We start from the raw sequence: 17851 nt of genomic DNA, 5'->3' as shown, positions 1-17851 counted from the left end.
GAGGTCTATGGAGAGGGCTGCAGGGAGCGGGTGCCAGGCAGGGCTAGAGCAACAAGGGCAGAGGCTACACTGAACCCAGGTCCTAATGGTCCCCCAGGCTGGGGCTGGGTGGCCTATGTGAACCCCAGGGGCACAGCCAGGACATAGGGGCTCATCAGAGGGGCAGTCTGAGCTCAGCGGGAAAGGCCTTCTCTGTCAGAGTTGTCCCAGGACCACTGGACATGGCTGGGGAAGAGTGAGTTCCCCAGTGTCGGAGGTGTGCAAGCAGAGGGCAGGGCCATCGTCCTCAAAGCTCCCAGATCCAGCTCCCTGCCCGCCTGCCATGTTCCTGCCAGCTGCCTCCCCACTGAGCCCTTTACCACCTTCCTGACTCACACGGCCGGTTCTGCCACCGCCCAGGAGCCGGTGCCCAAGGGGCTGGGTATAAATCCTTGATGTGAGGCTGGCTACCTCTCATCGCTTCCAAGCACGGAGCAATGGCCTCTCGCTGGGCTGTGCAGCTGCTGCTCCTGGCAGCCTGGAGCATGGGCTGTGGTGAGTGGGCCACAGGCTGGTGGGGACCCTGCCTCTGAGCTTATCTGCCCACTTCCTAGGGGGATGGGGCTGTTGGGGGTGCTTTGTGGCTGACAGCCTCCTTAGGCCCCCATAAGGCTCACCCTCCGCATTCTCAGTGAGCCTCCTGGGTCCCAGAGCCCAGCTTCACCCTGGGACAGGGGTCATGGCTCCATTCTGCAGGAAGGGAGACTGAGGCTTGGTGGAGGGATGCAGCATTCAAGTCTGTGGCTCAGCTCAGTTAGAGAAAGCTGCCAGAGAGGCCCCTTGAAGGGCTCCCCAGGGCCTTGAAAGATGTCAGCGAGACTCCTTCAGCCCCTGCCTCCTGGTTCCAGGATGAGGCCCCTGAGGTGGGGTCATGAGGTTCTGCCCCCATCCCTCACCCAGGTGAGGCCCTCAAGTGCTACACCTGCCAGCAGCCCATGACCAGTGCTTCCTGCAGGACCATTACCCGCTGCAAGCCGGAGGACACAGCCTGCATGACCACGCTGGTGACGGTGGAGGCAGGTGAGGCCAGGTCCCACAGCAGCCCTGGGTGCACTGGAGTCAGGGCCCCCTCCCCCAAGTGTCTTCCTCCTTTGCTGGTGCTCCTCTCAGCCCAAAAGGCAGCAGGTGGGATGGGCAGAACAGGCTGCCACACCTTGGCAGGGGTGCCTTCCATGAGGGCGGCACAGCCCCCTCAGAGACCCAGTCCTGGGGCACCAGGCGCTGGAGGTGGGTGGGGCTTAATGGCCAGGGTCCCCTGGGGGGCTCAAACCCCAGCTCTGACACAGACCCACTGGGTGGTGGTGCCATAGCCTCTGGGCTCAGGCTCCCATCTCAGCGCAGGCATTTCAGAGGTCCAACGAGGCCTAATAATTCATGAACAGGTCACAGTCGGAGGAGGGCTGAGCCCCGGGTGGCTTCACAGATGTGGGCTATTGGGAACAGGGATCGCAGGGAGGGCGAGGTCAGGCGACGGCGGCTGGGAGCAGTGCAGCAGCAGGCAGGCGCTGCAGGGGAGTGCGGGTTCTGACACTGGCCCACCCTGCAGAGTACCCCTTCAACCAGAGCCCCGTGGTGACCCGCTCCTGCTCCCGCTCCTGTGTGGCCACCGACCCTGACAGCATCGGGGCCGCCCACCTGATCTTCTGCTGCTTCCGAGACCTCTGCAACTCGGAACTCTGAACCCAGGGCAGCAGGGCAGAAGGTGCTCCTCAGGCACCTCCTCTCTGACGGGGCCTGGCTCCACTTGTGATCACCTCCCACTGCTTCCTGCTGCTGTGGCACAGCTCACTCATGGGGTCTGAGGGGAGAGGACCACACCAGGGGCGCCCTCTGCCTTCCATACCCCACACTTATAAAACATAACTAAGCCAAGAGTGGAGATGACTTTTGTCCTTCCTGGACACTGACACCCTGCAGAACTGGCCTTCAGGAGAGCCAGGCTGGAGGACAGCACATTCTAGGCACCTGCTCCTCCCTCTCACCCAGAGCCTCTATGACCCATTTCACAGATAGGAAAACAGAGACTTAGGGAGAGAAATGCCTTCCTGGGCCCCTTTCCTGATGCAAACTAGCCTGGCATCTCAGACCAGGACCTGCTCCCTAGCCCAGGGAACATCTTCTCCCGCCAAGAATCTCCCCTGCAAATCCTGGAGGCATCACTCCCACCCTAGAGTGGAAAGGAAGCTCAGAGTTGGAATCCACTTTCCTCCGAGGGTGGATACATCTGGCTCTGCCTGCCCAGCCCACGGGGTCTTCTTGGGTGTGTGCATCTGTGCCTGCTGGTACCACACAGCTCCACGGTTTCAGTCACCTCCTCTGACAACTGCCCACTGTCCCCTTTGGACAGCTGAGATTAGAGGAGGAACCCAGGGTTCTCAGGACCCACGAGACCTGACTTCCAGGCTCGCTTCCCCCTCTGCCTGGCCCTGGCTGTCCCATCACAGTCACAGTGCTCTGCGCCACTGTCACCACTGTCGGGAGGTGGGCAGAGCCAACGGGAAGCACGGGCTGCTGTGGGCCTGAGCCACCCCTGGACACTGCCCCTCTCTAGGCCCAAGTCCCCTGGTGTCTCCTGGGCTGCACACCTTCTAAGCGCTGCCCAGCTAGGTCTTGCGTTCTAAGGCCCCACACGTCAGCTGGGCCACGCCCGCGGGATCTTGCGGGCACCTGTGGCTGCTGGGGTGGGAGCGGTATGCAGCAGGCTGTGGTCTGACCAGCTGGGCATACCCGAGGAGCATGCAGGAGTAACCAGGGCAGTGGCGGGGGTCGCCTAGGACCCCTGTGAGAGCTCACCTCTGTCTATGAAGGGCCCAGATGTCAGAACCCACCCCCTATCTCTATGCCCTCCCAGAAATACCAGGAATTAAATGCTCTCCCTGGGGAGCAGCCCCGACCAGGGAAAGCTGCCAGAGAGGCCCCCTTGAAGGGCTACCCGGGGCCTCCCCGCTGGCCAGCACTGGGCTGGCGGCGTGGCTTCCCGTTAGGGCCCGTCCCCTGGGTCATGGCCGGACCTCCAAGGGCCTCACCAGGGCCTGGATTGCAGCGAAGGGGCCAGGGCCTTGGCCTCACCAGGCGGACGGAGCAAGAAGTCGCCGTATCTCTGGCAGCGTCCCCAGCGGCGCAATGGGGATGAGACCTCCAGGCTCTTTCGGAGCGCAGTGGGGAAGGCTCAGCAGGTGCCCCCATCTCTGGGAGGGCACCTGCGAGGGGCCCCGGGTGCTGAGCCCGCGCGGCCAGCAGAGGGCGCGCGCCCGAGTCCCGGAACCCGCGCCGCGAAGACTCCTCCTAGAGCGCGGACCGCGAGCACGCAGCGACCCTGTGCGCTCTGCCCCGAACCTGCACTGCCCACGCAGCTGGGCTGCCTGGACCCCAGGGGCCCGCAGCACAGAGTTCAGAGAGCCCTGGCCCTCTCGGCTGGCCTAGAGGACGCCCACCTGCTCTGCCTGTCGCCGCGACCCTCCTAGGAAATGCGTGGGGAGGCCACGGCCAGGGAGGGACCTCGGGAAGGCGCGCCCACGGGGTGGGGCTCGCGGAGGCCAGGCGCTCACCACCGGGGCGCGTGGGGTCTAGGGAGGGGAGTGGGCATCGCATCCGTGACCGTCGCAGGACGTAGGTAAAGCTGGCGGGGAAGCAGCCAGCCTCAAAAGGTGGCGGTGGAGGGGAGGGAGAGGGGCGCCCACCCGTGCCGCGTGGAAGGGAAGCGGAGGCCCTTCTGAACCCCACTACCGCGGAGAGGTCAGAGGAGCCAGCGCCTAGTCTTCCGCAGCTTTAAGATATCTCTTAAGATAAAGGAGAGGGGTGTGCAGACCGCAGGACGTCCCTCCCCGCCCTCAGTAGCAAGACCCCCCACCTCCCCAAGGGTGCCCCCAACTCGCAGGTGTCCAGAGGGGAAGTCATGCGGGGAGCGGCATCCTGGGCCTGGGACGAATCAGCCCCTTTGGACTGCCTCGTTGAGCCCCTGGGGGCCACACTGGGAATTGCCTGCCCTAGTGTGTTTCCCTATCCATGAGGTGGGCGATGGTCCTGCTGTCCCAGAATTCCGGACACCAGGCACAGTAGATCTCCACTCAGCAAGGCCTCAGATGTGGGAATGTGTGTCCCTGGGCCCTGAGGGGACACAACAGTGGCCAGTCAGCTGACTGAGCCCAGAGGTGGTGGCTGGATGCTGAGACTGAGCAGGTAACTGACCCAGGGTGAGCCCCAGGGACACCCACCAAGGCAGTCGTGACTCTGTCCACCTGGCCATCAGAGGGCACAGTGCCTCCTCCCCCAGGACGACGGACCCATGCACAGCCACCACCCCAGGACCTCCGGACACACTCCCATACCCTGTACCTGTCCCTTCTTCAGCAGCATCCACCAAGGGCTTCCTGGGCCCGACACCTAGACACTGTACAGACACCTCTGGGGGTAGGGGCGGCTGGGGCAGAAATTCTGCAGCTGTTGGCCTTGGGGGAAGGACTCGGGCCAAAGCAGTCGCTGCCCTCTAACTTCTCCGAGGTGGTAGGCTCACAGGAGCAGAGTGGGCTCCAGTGGCCCCGCCAGGACAAGGCACTGGTTCACTTCCAATCCCAGCTGCCCATTCCCTGACCCGGGCCAATCCTGCTGGCAGCAATCAGCACCACCACAGCCAGCAAGGGCCCTCCTCCACCCTGTGGTCAGCCCGTCCTCCAAAAACAAGACCAAGAGAGGGCCCTGCTGGCTCAAACCTTCCTCTGAGCCAGCCTATGACAGCCCAGGGTGTTCAGCCTCTGCATGGAGAAGCCCCAGAGGCCTGCAGGTGCTGCCCATTCAACCACCTTGAAGCTCTCGCGCGTGCGCGCGCACGCACACACACACACACACAAATGCACACAGGCACGCACATGCATATGCACACTGGATACACTCATCCCTAGTCCAGTCACTGAGCCCTACTCCCTATCCAGGCCAATGTGCCTTCTGACCCGGAGACAGCTGCTGAGCCAGGGACCGCAGTGGCATCATCATATGGTGCCCTCCCAAGGCCCAGGCACCCTATCCTGCGGCCCCCACCCTGCTCCAGGGCTCAGGCAGATGCTCAGGACCATCGGCTGGACGGCATCCCCACAGCTTTGTCTGCAGCCCCACTGGGAGGCTTGTCTGGCAACACTCAGCTCAGACACCCATGGTGACCCCACGAGCCACCTCCCCCAAGGACCCCCCAGAAAGCACAGAGGCTTCTGGCCAACCACTCTGGCTGCAGACCCCAGATGTACCTAGCAAGGCTGCTTCCCCTCCCCAGCCCTACTGCCCCATCACTAAATGCCGGTTTCATAGCTGTTTCCAACTGCCCACTCCTTCCCTGGCCCTCAGAGCCTTCTGGACCCTCCCAGGAAGGTGGTCAGAGGATGGACATGGTCACACCCCACCTTACTCACCTTTATGTCCGGGAGGGTCCCACTTCTCCCCACCCCTTTTGAAGGGCCTGCAGAACAGCCCCCATGCTCTCTCTGCCTCCTGTCCACCCACCAAAGTCCATGACCTCTGCCCCCAATGGCTACCCGCACCCTGCCCAAGGCTCTGGGAGCCTGGAGGACCAGACCCAGAGTCTGGGGCATGACCGCCAGGGTAATCCCGACACCTAGACACTGTACAGACACCTCTGGGGGTGGGGGCGGCTGGGGCAGAAATTCTGCAGCTGTTGGCCTTGGGGGAAGGACGCAGGCCAAAGCAGTCGCTGCCCTCTAACTTCTCCGAGGTGGTAGGCTCACAGGAGCAGAGTGGGCTCCAGTGGCCCCGCCAGGACAAGGCACTGGTTCACTTCCAATCCCAGCTGCCCATTCCCTGACCCGGGCCAATCCTGCTGGCAGCAATCAGTACCACCACAGCCAGCAAGGGCCCTCCTCCACCCTGTGGTCAGCCCGTCCTCCAAAAACAAGACCAAGAGAGGGCCCTGCTGGCTCAAACCTTCCTCTGAGCCAGCCTATGACAGCCCTGAAGGAGGGAGACCGGGAACCTGGAGCTGGCATCTGTAGATGGGGCTGCAAGCCTCAAGAGCTGGGAACCAGGAGGGCTGGAGAGGGAAGGGCTCCCCAGGGGGCTATGGACAGCACCTTCTTGGCCTCAGTCCTATGCCCCATGGGATGAAGACAAGTCCTGCCCTGCCAGCCTGATCCCTAAGTTCATGGGAGCCCAACAAGCCTGGATAGCCCCCCATGCCAGAAAACCCATCTTGGGAATGGGCCCCAGCTTCCCTGGTCCCACCTCTGCCCCTGCATGGATGGTGGTGGTTGTGGTGGGAGCTCAGAAACAAGGCCCTCCCCAGCATGCTTATGATGAAAACCCTTTAATGTTGGGCTTTCTTTAAATAAAACAGAAAGGTTGCAGCTTTCCCATGGTGGCTATAAGGCAAGAACGGTAGTGGGGGCAGGCGTGTTCTATCAGGGGCAGCGCTGCAGCTCTGGACTCTGGCTCAAGGTGGGCTTCCTGGAGGCAGCGGCAAGGAGGCAGTTCTGGATGTGCAGGCACAGATGTAGGGGCACAGGCAGGCGGGCACAGGGCCGAGCTGACAAGCAGTGACCCCTGCACCCAGCTAGGTGGGGCAACCCCTCTGGGAGCTGAGGGCATTAGCTGGAGGCTCAGGCTGGGACCAGCCCCAACTTTGCCTCAGTGACTCTGGGTCATTCTAGGTCTCAGTTTCCCCAGCTGTAAGGTGAGGGAGGCATTAGGCAGGAGGGGGTGGCCCCAGCCAGTGTCCTAGTAGCCTGCTGTCTCCATTAGGGAGACCTGAGAAGCTGCCAGGAGAGGCTCTGCTAGTGCAAGGCAGGGCCAGCCCAGCAGCTGACAAGGAACATGCTAAATATAGAGGACAGTGGAGTTCAGAGGACGCCTGCCGGCCAGGCCAGCAAAGGGTGCAAGTGGGCGAGGACACCCCTGCAGAGTCCCACGCCTGCTCCATTCCCTCCAACAAGGGAACCCCCAGGAGGAAGCCTGCTGTCTCTCCAGGAGCCCCTGTGCCACCTAGTCTGGCCCCTCTCAGCCACAAGGCTACCCTCCCATCCAGCCTGACTGGAGGTGGAGGAGGAGGAGGAGGCAAGGCCGACTGCAGCGGGGAGCCCGGGTGCCCCCATCCTCTGTCAGCAAATGCCTCCCTTCCATCTGCCTCTAGCCCCGGCCTCTGACCACCCAGGCTCTGCCCCAGGCCTGCATCCACCTCAGCGGAAGCCAGAGGGGGCTGCTTGGCAGATGTTGCTCTGACCCTTCAGGAGTGCCCACTGCACCTGAATCAGGCCCAGGCCCTGAAGAGCCCAGGACTGCATCCAGGATGCTCTGGTCTGGCCCTGCCTCGGCCCTTGCAGTGGTCCGAGCCAGGATCTAGGCTCAGGAGGCACTTGTGGGCCCCTCTGCTCCAGGCACCATCCTCCCCTACCTAGGCCCACACGAGTGGCCTCATCGTAGGGCCAGGCAGGACTCCCCTTTGCCCATCCATCCCCACCTTGAGGGCAGAGCTGGGTCGGGATGCCAATGCCACTCCTCCCTCTGCCTAGCGTGGAGCCCAGCACAGAGGGGTATCAATAACTGGGGGGGGCTCAGTGGGTGGACTGGGGTGGGCCAGGCTGATCAGGAGGCCACTCCAGCTGGAACAGAGTGTGGCCCAGACTGCCCATCTTTGGGCAGCCCCCAGGCCCAGGATGGTGGCCGGGGCAGACAGGGTGTGAAGGTGGCGGTCACTGGTCCTTGGTGACATCACTGAGCCCACTCTCCATGCGGAGCAGCTGGCTGCTGGTCTCGTTGTAGGAGATCCAGTGCTGCAGGTCAACGGGCAGCTCAGGGGGCTCCACCTGCAGAGGACAGAAAGGGGACACCCAGCCAAGCTGCGGCCTTCCCACCTCTGGGCCGCTGCCCACACTGCTCCCCAGCCCATGACCTTCCAAAAGCCCCTGCCCCGCTGCCTGCCATGCCTTGCCCATGCTTTGCCCATGCCTCCCCAGGCTCTGAATACTTGTGCTACCCCTGCATACCCACCTTGACACGGCCCCGCTTGTGCCGGGCCCATCTCCCCTAGGGGCCATCCCCAGAACCCAACCAGAAGCCCATGAAGTTGGCAGGTTGGGAAGGGCAGACAGGAAATCCAGAGGCCTCAGGGTGACAGGGGACAGAGGGGTGGAGGGCCAGCATGGGAGCCCTCCTCCGGGAAGGTACCAGACAGGGCTCACTGAGTCCTCTTCTTTCTCCAGTGCACCCAGAGGATGGCACTTCATCCCCCAGGGCAGCCTGGGCCTGACCACTCCACTATCAACCCTCTCCGCACACACAGCCACCATGTGGCAACGGGAGCCAGGCTCCAGGCCACTCCTGAGGGGTCCACAGCCTTGCAGATGGGCACTGGGTGCTCCCAGGATGAGAGGACAGGCCAGGCACAGGCCCACCCCCACTTCAGGGTGAGCAGCACACACAGGTGCTCAGAGATAGAGCCTAGAGCTCCCCTGCAGATGAGTCGGGACCCCCGTGGCAAGTCCCAGCAGAGCTAGGCCTGGACTCTCCCCTGGACCACTCCCCTCCCCACATAGTTTCAACCATGTGACCAACACTCACCCCAGCCCAGCTCTTCCTCTTTGGCCACATCGCCGCAGGCCAGCCTCTCAACACGCAAGACCCGACCCTGACTCAGCCTGCCCACACTGCACCCGCGGTCTTTCCACGTCATCAACAGAGACTCTGCTGTTCTGGGTCCCAGTCTTCACCTCCCACAGGGACCTCACCAACCAGCCATGCGTGATTTTATCACGCCCTCTTTCCCAGAAAAGCAACCCTGGCTCCCCACCTCCTCAGCCTCCATGCCCGGCTCTCAGCCTTGGTGGCCTTCCCCTCTGGACTCTAGATGCATGAAAGACATACAGAGTCCAGCACCTGGGGGCAGAGAGAGATCTAGGCCTTTTAGGGGGTTCCTGACTGTAAAAAAAAAAAACATTGGAAGGTACCCCCAACCATCTGAATGAACTTCCTCCAATAGGCCAGGGCCCTCCACATTTAACCAGAAAGACTAGTCCAGGCTATGATGGAAGAGGGTGTGGGACAGGCCTGTTATGCCCTCCAGCATTAACAACACAGACCTTAAGTCTGACAAGAAACATTTCCGATCTATTCCCTCTGAAGCCTGCAGCCCGGAGGAGGCTTCATCTGCATAGTAAAACCTAGGTCTCCACAACCCGTATCTTAACCCAGACAAGCCTTTCTACCGATAAGAGCTCTTTCAACCAACTGCCAATCAGAAAACTTACACATCTACCATGACCTGGAAGCCCCCCTTCCAGATGGCATCAGTGTGAATCTTACATGTACTGACAGATGTATTGTGTCTCCGAGATGTATGAAAGCAAGCTGTGCCCCGACCACCTTGGGCACGTGTTGTCAGGACTGGTGAGTCCTTATCTTTGGCAAAATAAACTTTCTAAATTGACTGAGATAGATCTCAGATACTTTTTGGTTCACGTGACTCAACAGAAACAGAAGACCAGGGAGCCGTGCAGCTTTGTGCAGTGCCATTGCTCCGCTGGGCCTCAGCTTCCCCACCCCTGACGTGACCTCTCAGTGTCAGAGGCTTTGGAACCAGAGCGACTCCATTTTGAGCGAGGGCTGGGAAATGAGGCTGGGGCCTGCTGGGCTGCATCCCCAGAAAGTGAGGCATTCCGAGCCTCTAGATGTTTACAGTTGTAAAAAGTAAAGCAGAGGTTCCTCTTCAAAGACTTTCCTACCGATCTAATTAGGAATAAATAGTAACTTCTCCTAGAAGCAAAATTTATTCAAAGACCTGTGCTAACATTCTTAAATATCTGCTAGCAGTAATAAAGAAAGCAATGTACTGCTTTATGTTCTTAGCTCCCACAATTTAGCCTAAAGATTTGCCCTGGCATGCTTATACTGGTCCAAGCGGGCATTAGGTCATAGCCTGTTCCTCTTCCTTATTTGAAGGTGTTTTTACCTTTCTCAGCATTCCACAAATTACTTCCTTTGTTCTCCTCTGCCTTTGCCTCTTTTAAAAAGTTCTAAGTTGCTAGCCAATCGGGACCAATACAGAACGTGAGGTCCCATCCCAGTCAATGGAAACCGGACACGGCAGTAGGGTGGACGCGTCAGGTTATAAATGACCCCGTTTCCTTTGCTGGATGAACTCTCATGGCAAAGCTGCTGGCAAGTGTGTCCTTTCTGCAGGAAGTAAAAATGGCCTTGCTGAGGAAATTAAATTTATGTTCAACTGCTATTCTTTACGGCACCGGGGAACAAGCATTTCAAACAATTTGGTGGCAATCCGTATGGGGCTACATTCTCCTCCGGGGGCAGTCTCCAGTCCTCTCTCATGAGGGAGCACGCTCCTCTGCCTCATTGCAGTGGCCTCAGGGATGAGAAATTAAGACCCACCAGGTGTGACGAATAAACCCGGACTCTCAGCAATGCAGCAAAAAAAAAAAAAAAAAGAAACTGGCCAGCAACCTAAGGTAAAGGATTCTCACATACCAGAGCTACAACTCTGTGCACAGACCAAGGAAGGGGAAGCCACAGAAGCTGGTAAAGTACTTCCTTGGTGGTGAAATTCTGGAGGGCTGAATGTGTGTGTGCGTGAATGATCACAGACGACCCTGCTTGCAGTGTTGTTTGTGTGGATGGTGACAAGTCCTACTGCTGGACAGTGAGTGGGTCCTCTCCACGGTTCTGGTTCCATAGTGACTTCATATGGCTTAGGGCAGATCCTGCCATGGGATTTACACCAGCATGCCTACACTAAGAGGGGCCTAATTCTCCCTTGGGGAGTGGCCAGAGAGGACAACACGAGTGGGAAGGTGCAAGGGACCTTTGCGGGGAAAGGAGGAAACAAGTCAACCTCCCAGGGCAGGCAAGGCAAGACACCTCTGGTTTGAGGGGTTAAGTCTTCCATTAATTTCAGGGGGTTGAACCTCACACAAACCTCCAGTAGTAAAATATAGATAGATAGGTAGGTAGATATAGATAGATAGATAGATAGATAGATAGATAGATAGATTCAAAACTCCCTTTTCCCCTCTTCATGGGGAAAATGCTAAGCTTCACTCCCGCCAGTTGGTCCCTTAGGGGAAGGGGAAGGAGAGGGGGGAGAACAGCAGCATAGGTGGCTGGCAGAGACAAAGGAAAGACCAGCAGACAGGAAAAAGACACTAGGAGAGGAAGTCAGAAAGAAAGCAAAAACAGCAAGCACAGCGGCGCCAGGAAGACCGCAGAGCAGGTGAAAGGGCATAATTCTTGCAATTTGTGGCAAGCACCTGCCAAGCCTCTGGGCTGCCCAGGCCGGACTGCAGCCGTGCAAATCCCACCCAGCCCGAGAAACTAAGTGTAGGAAGAAAGGGGAAAAAAAGTAAAAAGTGGAATGGTGGGGGCGGAGAGAGAAACTGACGGCAGCGCATGCCCGGGGCCCGTGCCATTGCCAGGCCCTGCTGCTGCAGGAGTGGGAGAACTCAGGAGGGAAAAAGGAAGCAGGGGATGAAGAGAGAGAAAAGAGAGAAAGAGATTAAAACATGGAGGGAAAGAATAAGTAAGAGAGAAACTGGAAGAGACAGAAATCAAAGGAAGACATAGAGGGTGAAACTGGCAAAAAGAAATAGCGTAAAAGGCAGGCAGAAAGTTAAGACGTGTTGAAGATTGTGAAAGTCGTAAGAAAAGCTATAAAAGGGAATTTATGCAAGAAATAGTGTATAATTTAAAAGTAATTAGGCCTCCTGAATGTAAAATTATTTTTAAAAAAGTTTATATACAAGGTATGTAAGAAAAATAAAATACTACTTTTAATAACAGGATTATAAGGAGACATAATATGGATTTTTACCTACATTAAAAGGTTAAAAAATATATTTTGTTTTAAAGGTTTAAGCAAGTTTTAAAATGTTAATTGTAAAGGAAATCCTGTGTGTAAACATATTGGCTAAAGTTAAAGGGGTATCATGCAGTTTTTCTGTGAACTGGATGTTAAAAGCACAATAGATTTTTCTTAAAGCACTAACCTGCTCTTTAACAAAAATTATAAAAGCTTAAAAAGAGTCTATAAAAATCTTATCCTATAGTCAGACATTATAATTGAATAAATAATGTCTACAAAATTTTATTAAGTTTGGCCGGGCGCAGTGGCTCACAACTGTAATCCCAGCACTTTGGAAAGCCTAGGCGGGCGGATCACGAGGTCAGGAGATCGAGACTATCCTGGCTAACACGGTGAAACCCCGTCTCCACTAAAAAATATAAAAAATTAGCTGTGCGTGGTGGCAGGCACCTGTAATCCCAGCTACTCGGGAGGCTGAGGCAGGAGAATGGCGTGAACCCGGGAGGCGGAGCTGGCAGTGAGCTGAGATTGCACCACTGCACCTCCAGCGTGGGAGACAGACCGAGACTCTGTCTCAAAAAAAAAAAAAAATATATTTTATTAAGCTTAACATTAATAGCACATTAATATAAAGGTAAAATTTAACTTATCTGGTATAAAATCATACAAAAAGCACTGTCAAATATAAAATGGTGTTTAGCTTTCTTAAGGCCTGAAGGTGGCCGGGTAAGTCACAAGGCCCCTCATGTCCAAGGCCACAGTGCACAAGGGCAGTGAAGGCCCCGAGAAGGCCAAGAGCTTAAGAGGAGGCAGGGCCACAGTGTTCCCCGGGCAGCGCTGAGCAGGAATGGAGCGGGAGGCATCACCATGGGGCCTGAAGCCCCAGGATACGCAGCAAAAATTATATACTTAATTTATCTTCCACTTTCCCTTCCCTCAGAACTAAGAGTCTTTTAGCACAGGTACCACCCCTAGAATTTCCAGTACACCAGCACCAGCCTGAAAACCACGTCCTCATCAACACAGAAAGAAAAAACGCGAGCCAGCCGGGGAAGAACCCTATTTTATGCTGTTAACCACTGAGACTGCCGTCCGCAGAGCCAAGAAAAAAATGCACCCACCACACTCAAATCAAGAAAACATCTTTCTCTCAGAATCATGGGTGACTGTACTAGGACCAAGCCCTACTAAGTTAAAGAAAGCTTCATTTTCATGTATCTTCTATATTGCTTCCTTTCCTTTCCTTATTCTGTTACTAAAGCCTTTGTTATTACTGTAACTAACTCACCCGAGCCCACTGCCTTTACCGCTTGCTCTGTCGCACCTTGCGGAAATGTAAACGATCAACAACAGCTAGCCTTTTCACACAAATACTTCTGTCCCAGCCCTCTAACTGACACGGTTACCTCTAGCTCTCATTATTGTAATGACCTGCAGCCCAGACGCCAATTTTCTCCTCCTGTAGTCTGGCAACCTTGTTAAATGGGACTACATCCATTAAACTGCCCAGGAGCAAAGCGAAACTTCCACGAAAAAGGTTTTGCAGATCTAAAACCTCTCATCTACTTCACTGAAAGGACTATCCCTTCGAACTGTCAGCCTTATCAATGTAACCCTGTCCTTCTCTATCACCACCTCCACCTTAACTAACTCTAGACCTGCCCTCAGTCGCTTCTGTGGCATGGGGATTGACATAAATGGAAAACACCCCCTAGGTATTTTTTAAATACGCATTATTCCCTCATCTCCCCCTTTTTTAAAATATGCATTATTCCCCCATCTCCCCCTTCTTCAGTAGCCTCAGTTCTAGATCTCACACCGGTTGCTTCCACATCTAATAATAAAACTAGGGTGTCTATTGTAAAAATAAGAGGTCTAAAACAGACCTTAGCCATCAAGACAGAGTATCAAGATGCAAATCCCTGGCTGAAATGGATTAAATATTCCGTTCGCACTTTAAATAAAAGCGGTTGTTACGCATCAGGTTATAAATGACCCTGTCTCCTTTGTTCGGTGTACTCTCATGGCAAAGCTGCTGGCGAGTGTACCCTTTCTGCAGGAAGTAAAAATGGCCTTGCTGAGGAAATTAAATTTATGTTCAGGTGCTATTTCTTTACGGCACCGGGGAACAAGCATTTCAAACAGTTAACGGAACAAATTAATATTTACTAAACAGACCCAGACTTGGGAGTGTCCAGATATCCCGATGTCTGGAGAACAAAGGCATTCCTAATTTTGAAACCCCGTCTCTACTAAAAATACAAAAAATTAGCCTGGCATGGTGGCGGGCGCCTGTAGTCCCAGCTAGTGGGGAGGCTGAGGCAGGAGAATGGCGTGAACCCAGGAGGCGGAGGTTGCAGTGAGCCGAGATCGCGCCACTGCACTCCAGCCTGGGCGACAGAGTGACACTCCGTCTAAAAAAAAAAAAAAAGAAGATAGTAATATTGATTCTTGCAAAATACAGTAACTAAGAAAATTACTCCTTTATCACAAACCCTTGTAGCAGAACACATCTCCCCATATACACAAGCACTGCACCTAGGGTGGACGCGTTCCTCCTCTTCCAGGAACGTCCTACTCGGTCTACGGAGCGGCTATTCTTTCACCGCTTTACTTTCTTAATAAACTTGCTTGAAAACTTTGCACTGCAGACTCGCCCTGAATTCTTTCTTACACAAGATCCAAGAACCCTCTCTTGAGGTCTGGATCTGAATCCCTTTCCTGTAACATCAGGACTGAGATGAGACGTTGACCCTCCTCTGCTCGGGAGGCACCTGTCCGAGACCGGAGAGGGCAGTGCCCTGCCTAAGGGCATACCAGGGGTGGGCAGGCCCTGGCTTCCTGCACGGACGCTCCAGGCAACTTTTCAGGCAACTGCTCTGGCCACATCTGCCTGGTGGCCGTCCCCAGGGCGCCAGGTGCCACGCTGCAGGGGCGGTTCTGCCCTGCTGGAAGGAGCGAGCCCTGGGGAGGTGCATGGCCCTCCTCTCTCCAACTGCAGAAAGGCCAAAATGCTTGCAGCTCCTCGGCTCAGTACTTCAACCCCAAACCCAGGTGACCAGGACCCAGCCCTTCAGCTCTAAGCTGTGTGAAAGGGGGACTCAGGTCCTCGGGAACTGCTAGCAACCTCTTCTAACTGATCACCCCTCCAGCCTACATTCAGGACCAAGTACCAGAGAGAGAGAGGTCAGCACCCCAGCCACAGAACAGAGTCCCAGGAGAGAGGAGAGGGGTGAACATGAAACCGTGAGGGGCCAGGTTAAGAAATGGCAGGAGGGAAGCACGCTAAGCCCGACTATGAAGAGTTGATTCGGGGACCCTGGGAACCCCCACGAACAAAGGCATCAGTGAGGAATGCCCCCGGTAGAGAGGGAGAGGCGGGAGCGGTAAGAGGCAGGACTCCAGCAGTACCCGAAAGAGGTGCAGGCAGCGGGCCTTCCCTAGGGGAGGGGGCCAGGGACTAGGAGGAGCCCCTGGAGGTCCCACAAAGGCCGTGCTCCGGGGCCAGGGGCGGTGGCCGCTCACCCTGCGCTGGCACAGGTGCTGCACGACGCGCTCGGGTGAGGTGCCCAGCAGGTGCTGCCGGAAGCGCAGCAGCGCGCACACGAAGCCGTCCCGCAGGCTGACAAAGCGCGCCTCCAGGTAGAACGCGCGGTCGTCCCAGCCCAGCAGGCGGGTGCGCACCTCGAAGGGCTCCAGCAGGCGCAGCGAGCGGCGGTGGCGCGCACACGAGGCCGCCAGCACTGTGTGCGCCCGCAAGTCCCTCAGCGCCCCGAGCACCCCGCAGCGGGTCAGGTGCGCGACGCGCGCAAAGTCGGCCTCGCGCAGGTAGCGCGCGTTGTTCATGTGCAGCAGCAGGTCCAAGTCCGAGGGCAGCACGCGGCCCGGGAAGCGCTGCTCCGCTAGCAGGTCACGGACGCGCGGCTGCAGCAGGCGCGCGCGCAGCACGGCGCACGGGAGGCGCACCAGGTACCAGCCGTCCAGCAGCGCAAAGACGGCGAGCCCCAGGGCCAGCAACGCCACCAGCAGACCCAGCATCGCGGCGGCGGCGGCGGGCGCGGGATCCTGCGGGGTCCGCGGCGCTGGTTATGGTGCCCGCCAGGCCTCCTGGGAACTCGCGAGCGCTGCACGGCCGGAGCGAACCACAGCGCGAGGCCGGCCGAGGGGAAGGCGCCCGGAGCCCCGCCCACGGTGGCGCGACCTCCCTCAGCGCCCTACGTGGTCTGTCCGGCCTCCCAGGCCCGCGTCACTTTCGCTTTTCCTGGAGCGGGGCGGGCGGCGCGCTGAGCGCCACAGCGGCACCTGGCGGCCGTTCGCGGAGCTGCAGACGCGAGGGTGCAGGCGCGCCCCGGCGTCTCCGCCTCCTCAGCAGCGCGAGCCCCTCGCCAGGCTCTGAAGACGCGGCCTGTTCCTGGCCATTCGGCCCTTCGTCTGAGCACAGGGGCTCCAGCACCTCCGCGGCCGAAGCCGTGGGACTTTTCGTGGAAAATGCGACCCAGCCCAGTCGCCAGCGGCGCCGCAGCGGACTCTGCGGGAACCTAGCTTCTGCTCCAGGACCTCCAGGGCCACCCCACCACGCAGCGCGTTCGCAGCGGCTCAGGGCGAATCACGCTCATGGTCCCCTTGCGCATTTTCAGCCCCAGCCGGTACCTCCTTATTCGCCCTCACGACATTCATTCTACCCCCTACAGGTCCTGCCAACCCCAGGCTCCTCCCGAGCATTCCCGCCCTTCCTCCCTTTTGAAACCGGAGCACATCGGGGCCGGGCGGAAGCGGAGGAGCCCGGGTGAGAGTCAGTGACTCAGCTGCGGACTCCCAAGTGTCGCCGGAGGCCCTGGGGCGCAGGCCCAGCGGGCTGTTGCGCAGCTCGGCTGCCCTGTGCCCCTTCCCGACGAGGCTGGGGAGGAAAGGCGGCCCAGAGAAGGCCGGACCAGCTCTCCCCGCCAGCCCCAGGCTCTCAAATGACAGCGGATGCCAGCGACCCGGGATGGGGTCCCGGAATTGCTGGGTTAAACAACCTCCGGATTCAGGCCTGGGCCTGGGCTCAGGTTCCAGGGTTGTGGACCTCCCTCAAAGGAGGAGCTCCCTGGGGCGGCACCTGGCTCTGCTTGATAGCCCCAGGGACAGGGAGCTCACTACCTATCAGGGCAGCTCCCCCAGTGCGGAGACCAGCTCGGTCCCGGAGACCCTAACCCAGTGGTGCTAGAGGAATTAAAGACACACACACAGAAATATAGAGGTGTGGAGTGGGAAATCAGGGGTCTCACAGCCTTCAGAGCTGAGGGCCTCCAACAGAGATTTACCCACGTATTTATTCACAGCAAGCCAGTGATAAGCAGTTTCTATAGATTATAGATTAAAAGTATCCCTTAGGGAAACAGGGATGGGCCAAAATAAAGGGGTGGGGTTGGCTAGTTATCTGCAGCAGGGGCATGTCCTTAAGTCACAGATCGCTCATGCTATTGTTTGTGGTTTAAGAACGCCTTTAAGCGGTTTTCTGCCCTGGGTGGGCCAGGTGTTCCTTGCCCTCATTCTGGTAAACCCACAACCTCCCAACGTGGGCATCATAGCCATCACGAACATGTCACAGTGCTGCAGAGATTTTGTTTATGGCTAGTTTTGAGGCCAGTTTATGGCCAGATTTTGGGGGCCTATTCCCAGCACCCTAGCATTGCTCACACTTGTCCCTGAAGTGTCACCTTGTCGTGGCTCGGCTCTGAGCCGTCTGCCCCAGGGAGGGGTGGCCTCTTGGGCTGAAGGGACTGAGGACATAGCCGTTGAGCCTGTTGGCCATTGCTCAAAGACTGCAGCCTCCTCGTCACCCACGTTGTCCCCCTGCCAACAAAAAGAGTGAAACACTGCAATGTTTGAAGAGATTTCTTCTGAGCCAAATCTAAGTGACTGTGGCCCGTCACACGGCCTCAGAAGATCCTGAGAACTTGTACCCAAAGTGGTCAGGCTGCAACTGGGTTTTACAAATTTTAGGGAGACATAAGACATCAATCA

General features: G+C 57.4%; 2 protein-coding genes across 4 annotated transcripts; one reads left to right on the top strand and one right to left on the bottom strand.

The window, feature by feature from the left end:
- Positions 1-215: 215 nt before the first annotated feature.
- SLURP1 (secreted LY6/PLAUR domain containing 1) lies at positions 216-2083 on the top strand. The gene is made up of 3 exons (XM_055284867.2): positions 216-534; positions 940-1059; positions 1586-2083. The coding sequence occupies exons 1-3, from the start codon at positions 477-479 to the stop codon at positions 1717-1719; spliced, it is 312 nt and encodes a 103-aa protein (XP_055140842.1). The 5' UTR covers positions 216-476; the 3' UTR covers positions 1720-2083.
- A 4247-nt stretch (positions 2084-6330) lies between these two features.
- On the bottom strand, positions 6331-17180 carry THEM6 (thioesterase superfamily member 6). 3 transcript variants are annotated; one of them, XM_055287452.2, is made up of 2 exons: positions 15371-17180; positions 6331-7841 (listed from the first exon to the last, which is right to left on the bottom strand). In XM_055287452.2, the coding sequence occupies exons 1-2, from the start codon at positions 15881-15883 to the stop codon at positions 7728-7730; spliced, it is 627 nt and encodes a 208-aa protein (XP_055143427.1). In that variant the 5' UTR covers positions 15884-17180; the 3' UTR covers positions 6331-7727. The 3 variants fall into 3 exon arrangements, with proteins under 3 accessions (XP_055143427.1, XP_055143429.1, XP_063499700.1); XM_055287454.2 differs by having other exon boundaries at positions 15530-16030; XM_063643630.1 differs by having other exon boundaries at positions 15257-16028.
- Between the last annotated feature and the right edge of the window lie 671 nt (positions 17181-17851).

Source organism: Symphalangus syndactylus, chromosome 7 (assembly GCF_028878055.3).
Source record: "Symphalangus syndactylus isolate Jambi chromosome 7, NHGRI_mSymSyn1-v2.1_pri, whole genome shotgun sequence".
In the NCBI taxonomy this organism is placed as follows: Eukaryota; Metazoa; Chordata; class Mammalia; order Primates; family Hylobatidae; genus Symphalangus; species Symphalangus syndactylus.
This window is presented reverse-complemented; position numbering and strand designations above follow the sequence as displayed.

What these genes read in the sequence shown, in the direction of transcription:
- SLURP1 (XM_055284867.2), top strand. Translation starts at nt 477, where the DNA reads ATGGCCTCTCGCTGGGCTGTGCAGCTGCTGCTCCTGGCAGCCTGGAGC. An exon ending in AGCCTGGAGCATGGGCTGTG is followed by an intron (nt 535 to 939) that starts GTGAGTGGGCCA and finishes TCCCTCACCCAG; the next exon opens with GTGAGGCCCTCAAGTGCTAC. An exon ending in GCTGGTGACGGTGGAGGCAG is followed by an intron (nt 1,060 to 1,585) that starts GTGAGGCCAGGT and finishes CCCACCCTGCAG; the next exon opens with AGTACCCCTTCAACCAGAGC.
- THEM6 (XM_063643630.1), bottom strand. Translation starts at nt 15,883, where the DNA reads ATGCTGGGTCTGCTGGTGGCGTTGCTGGCCCTGGGGCTCGCCGTCTTT. An exon ending in GCTGCCTGCACCTCTTTCGG is followed by an intron (nt 7,842 to 15,256) that starts GTACTGCTGGAG and finishes TGTCCTCTGCAG; the next exon opens with GTGGAGCCCCCTGAGCTGCC.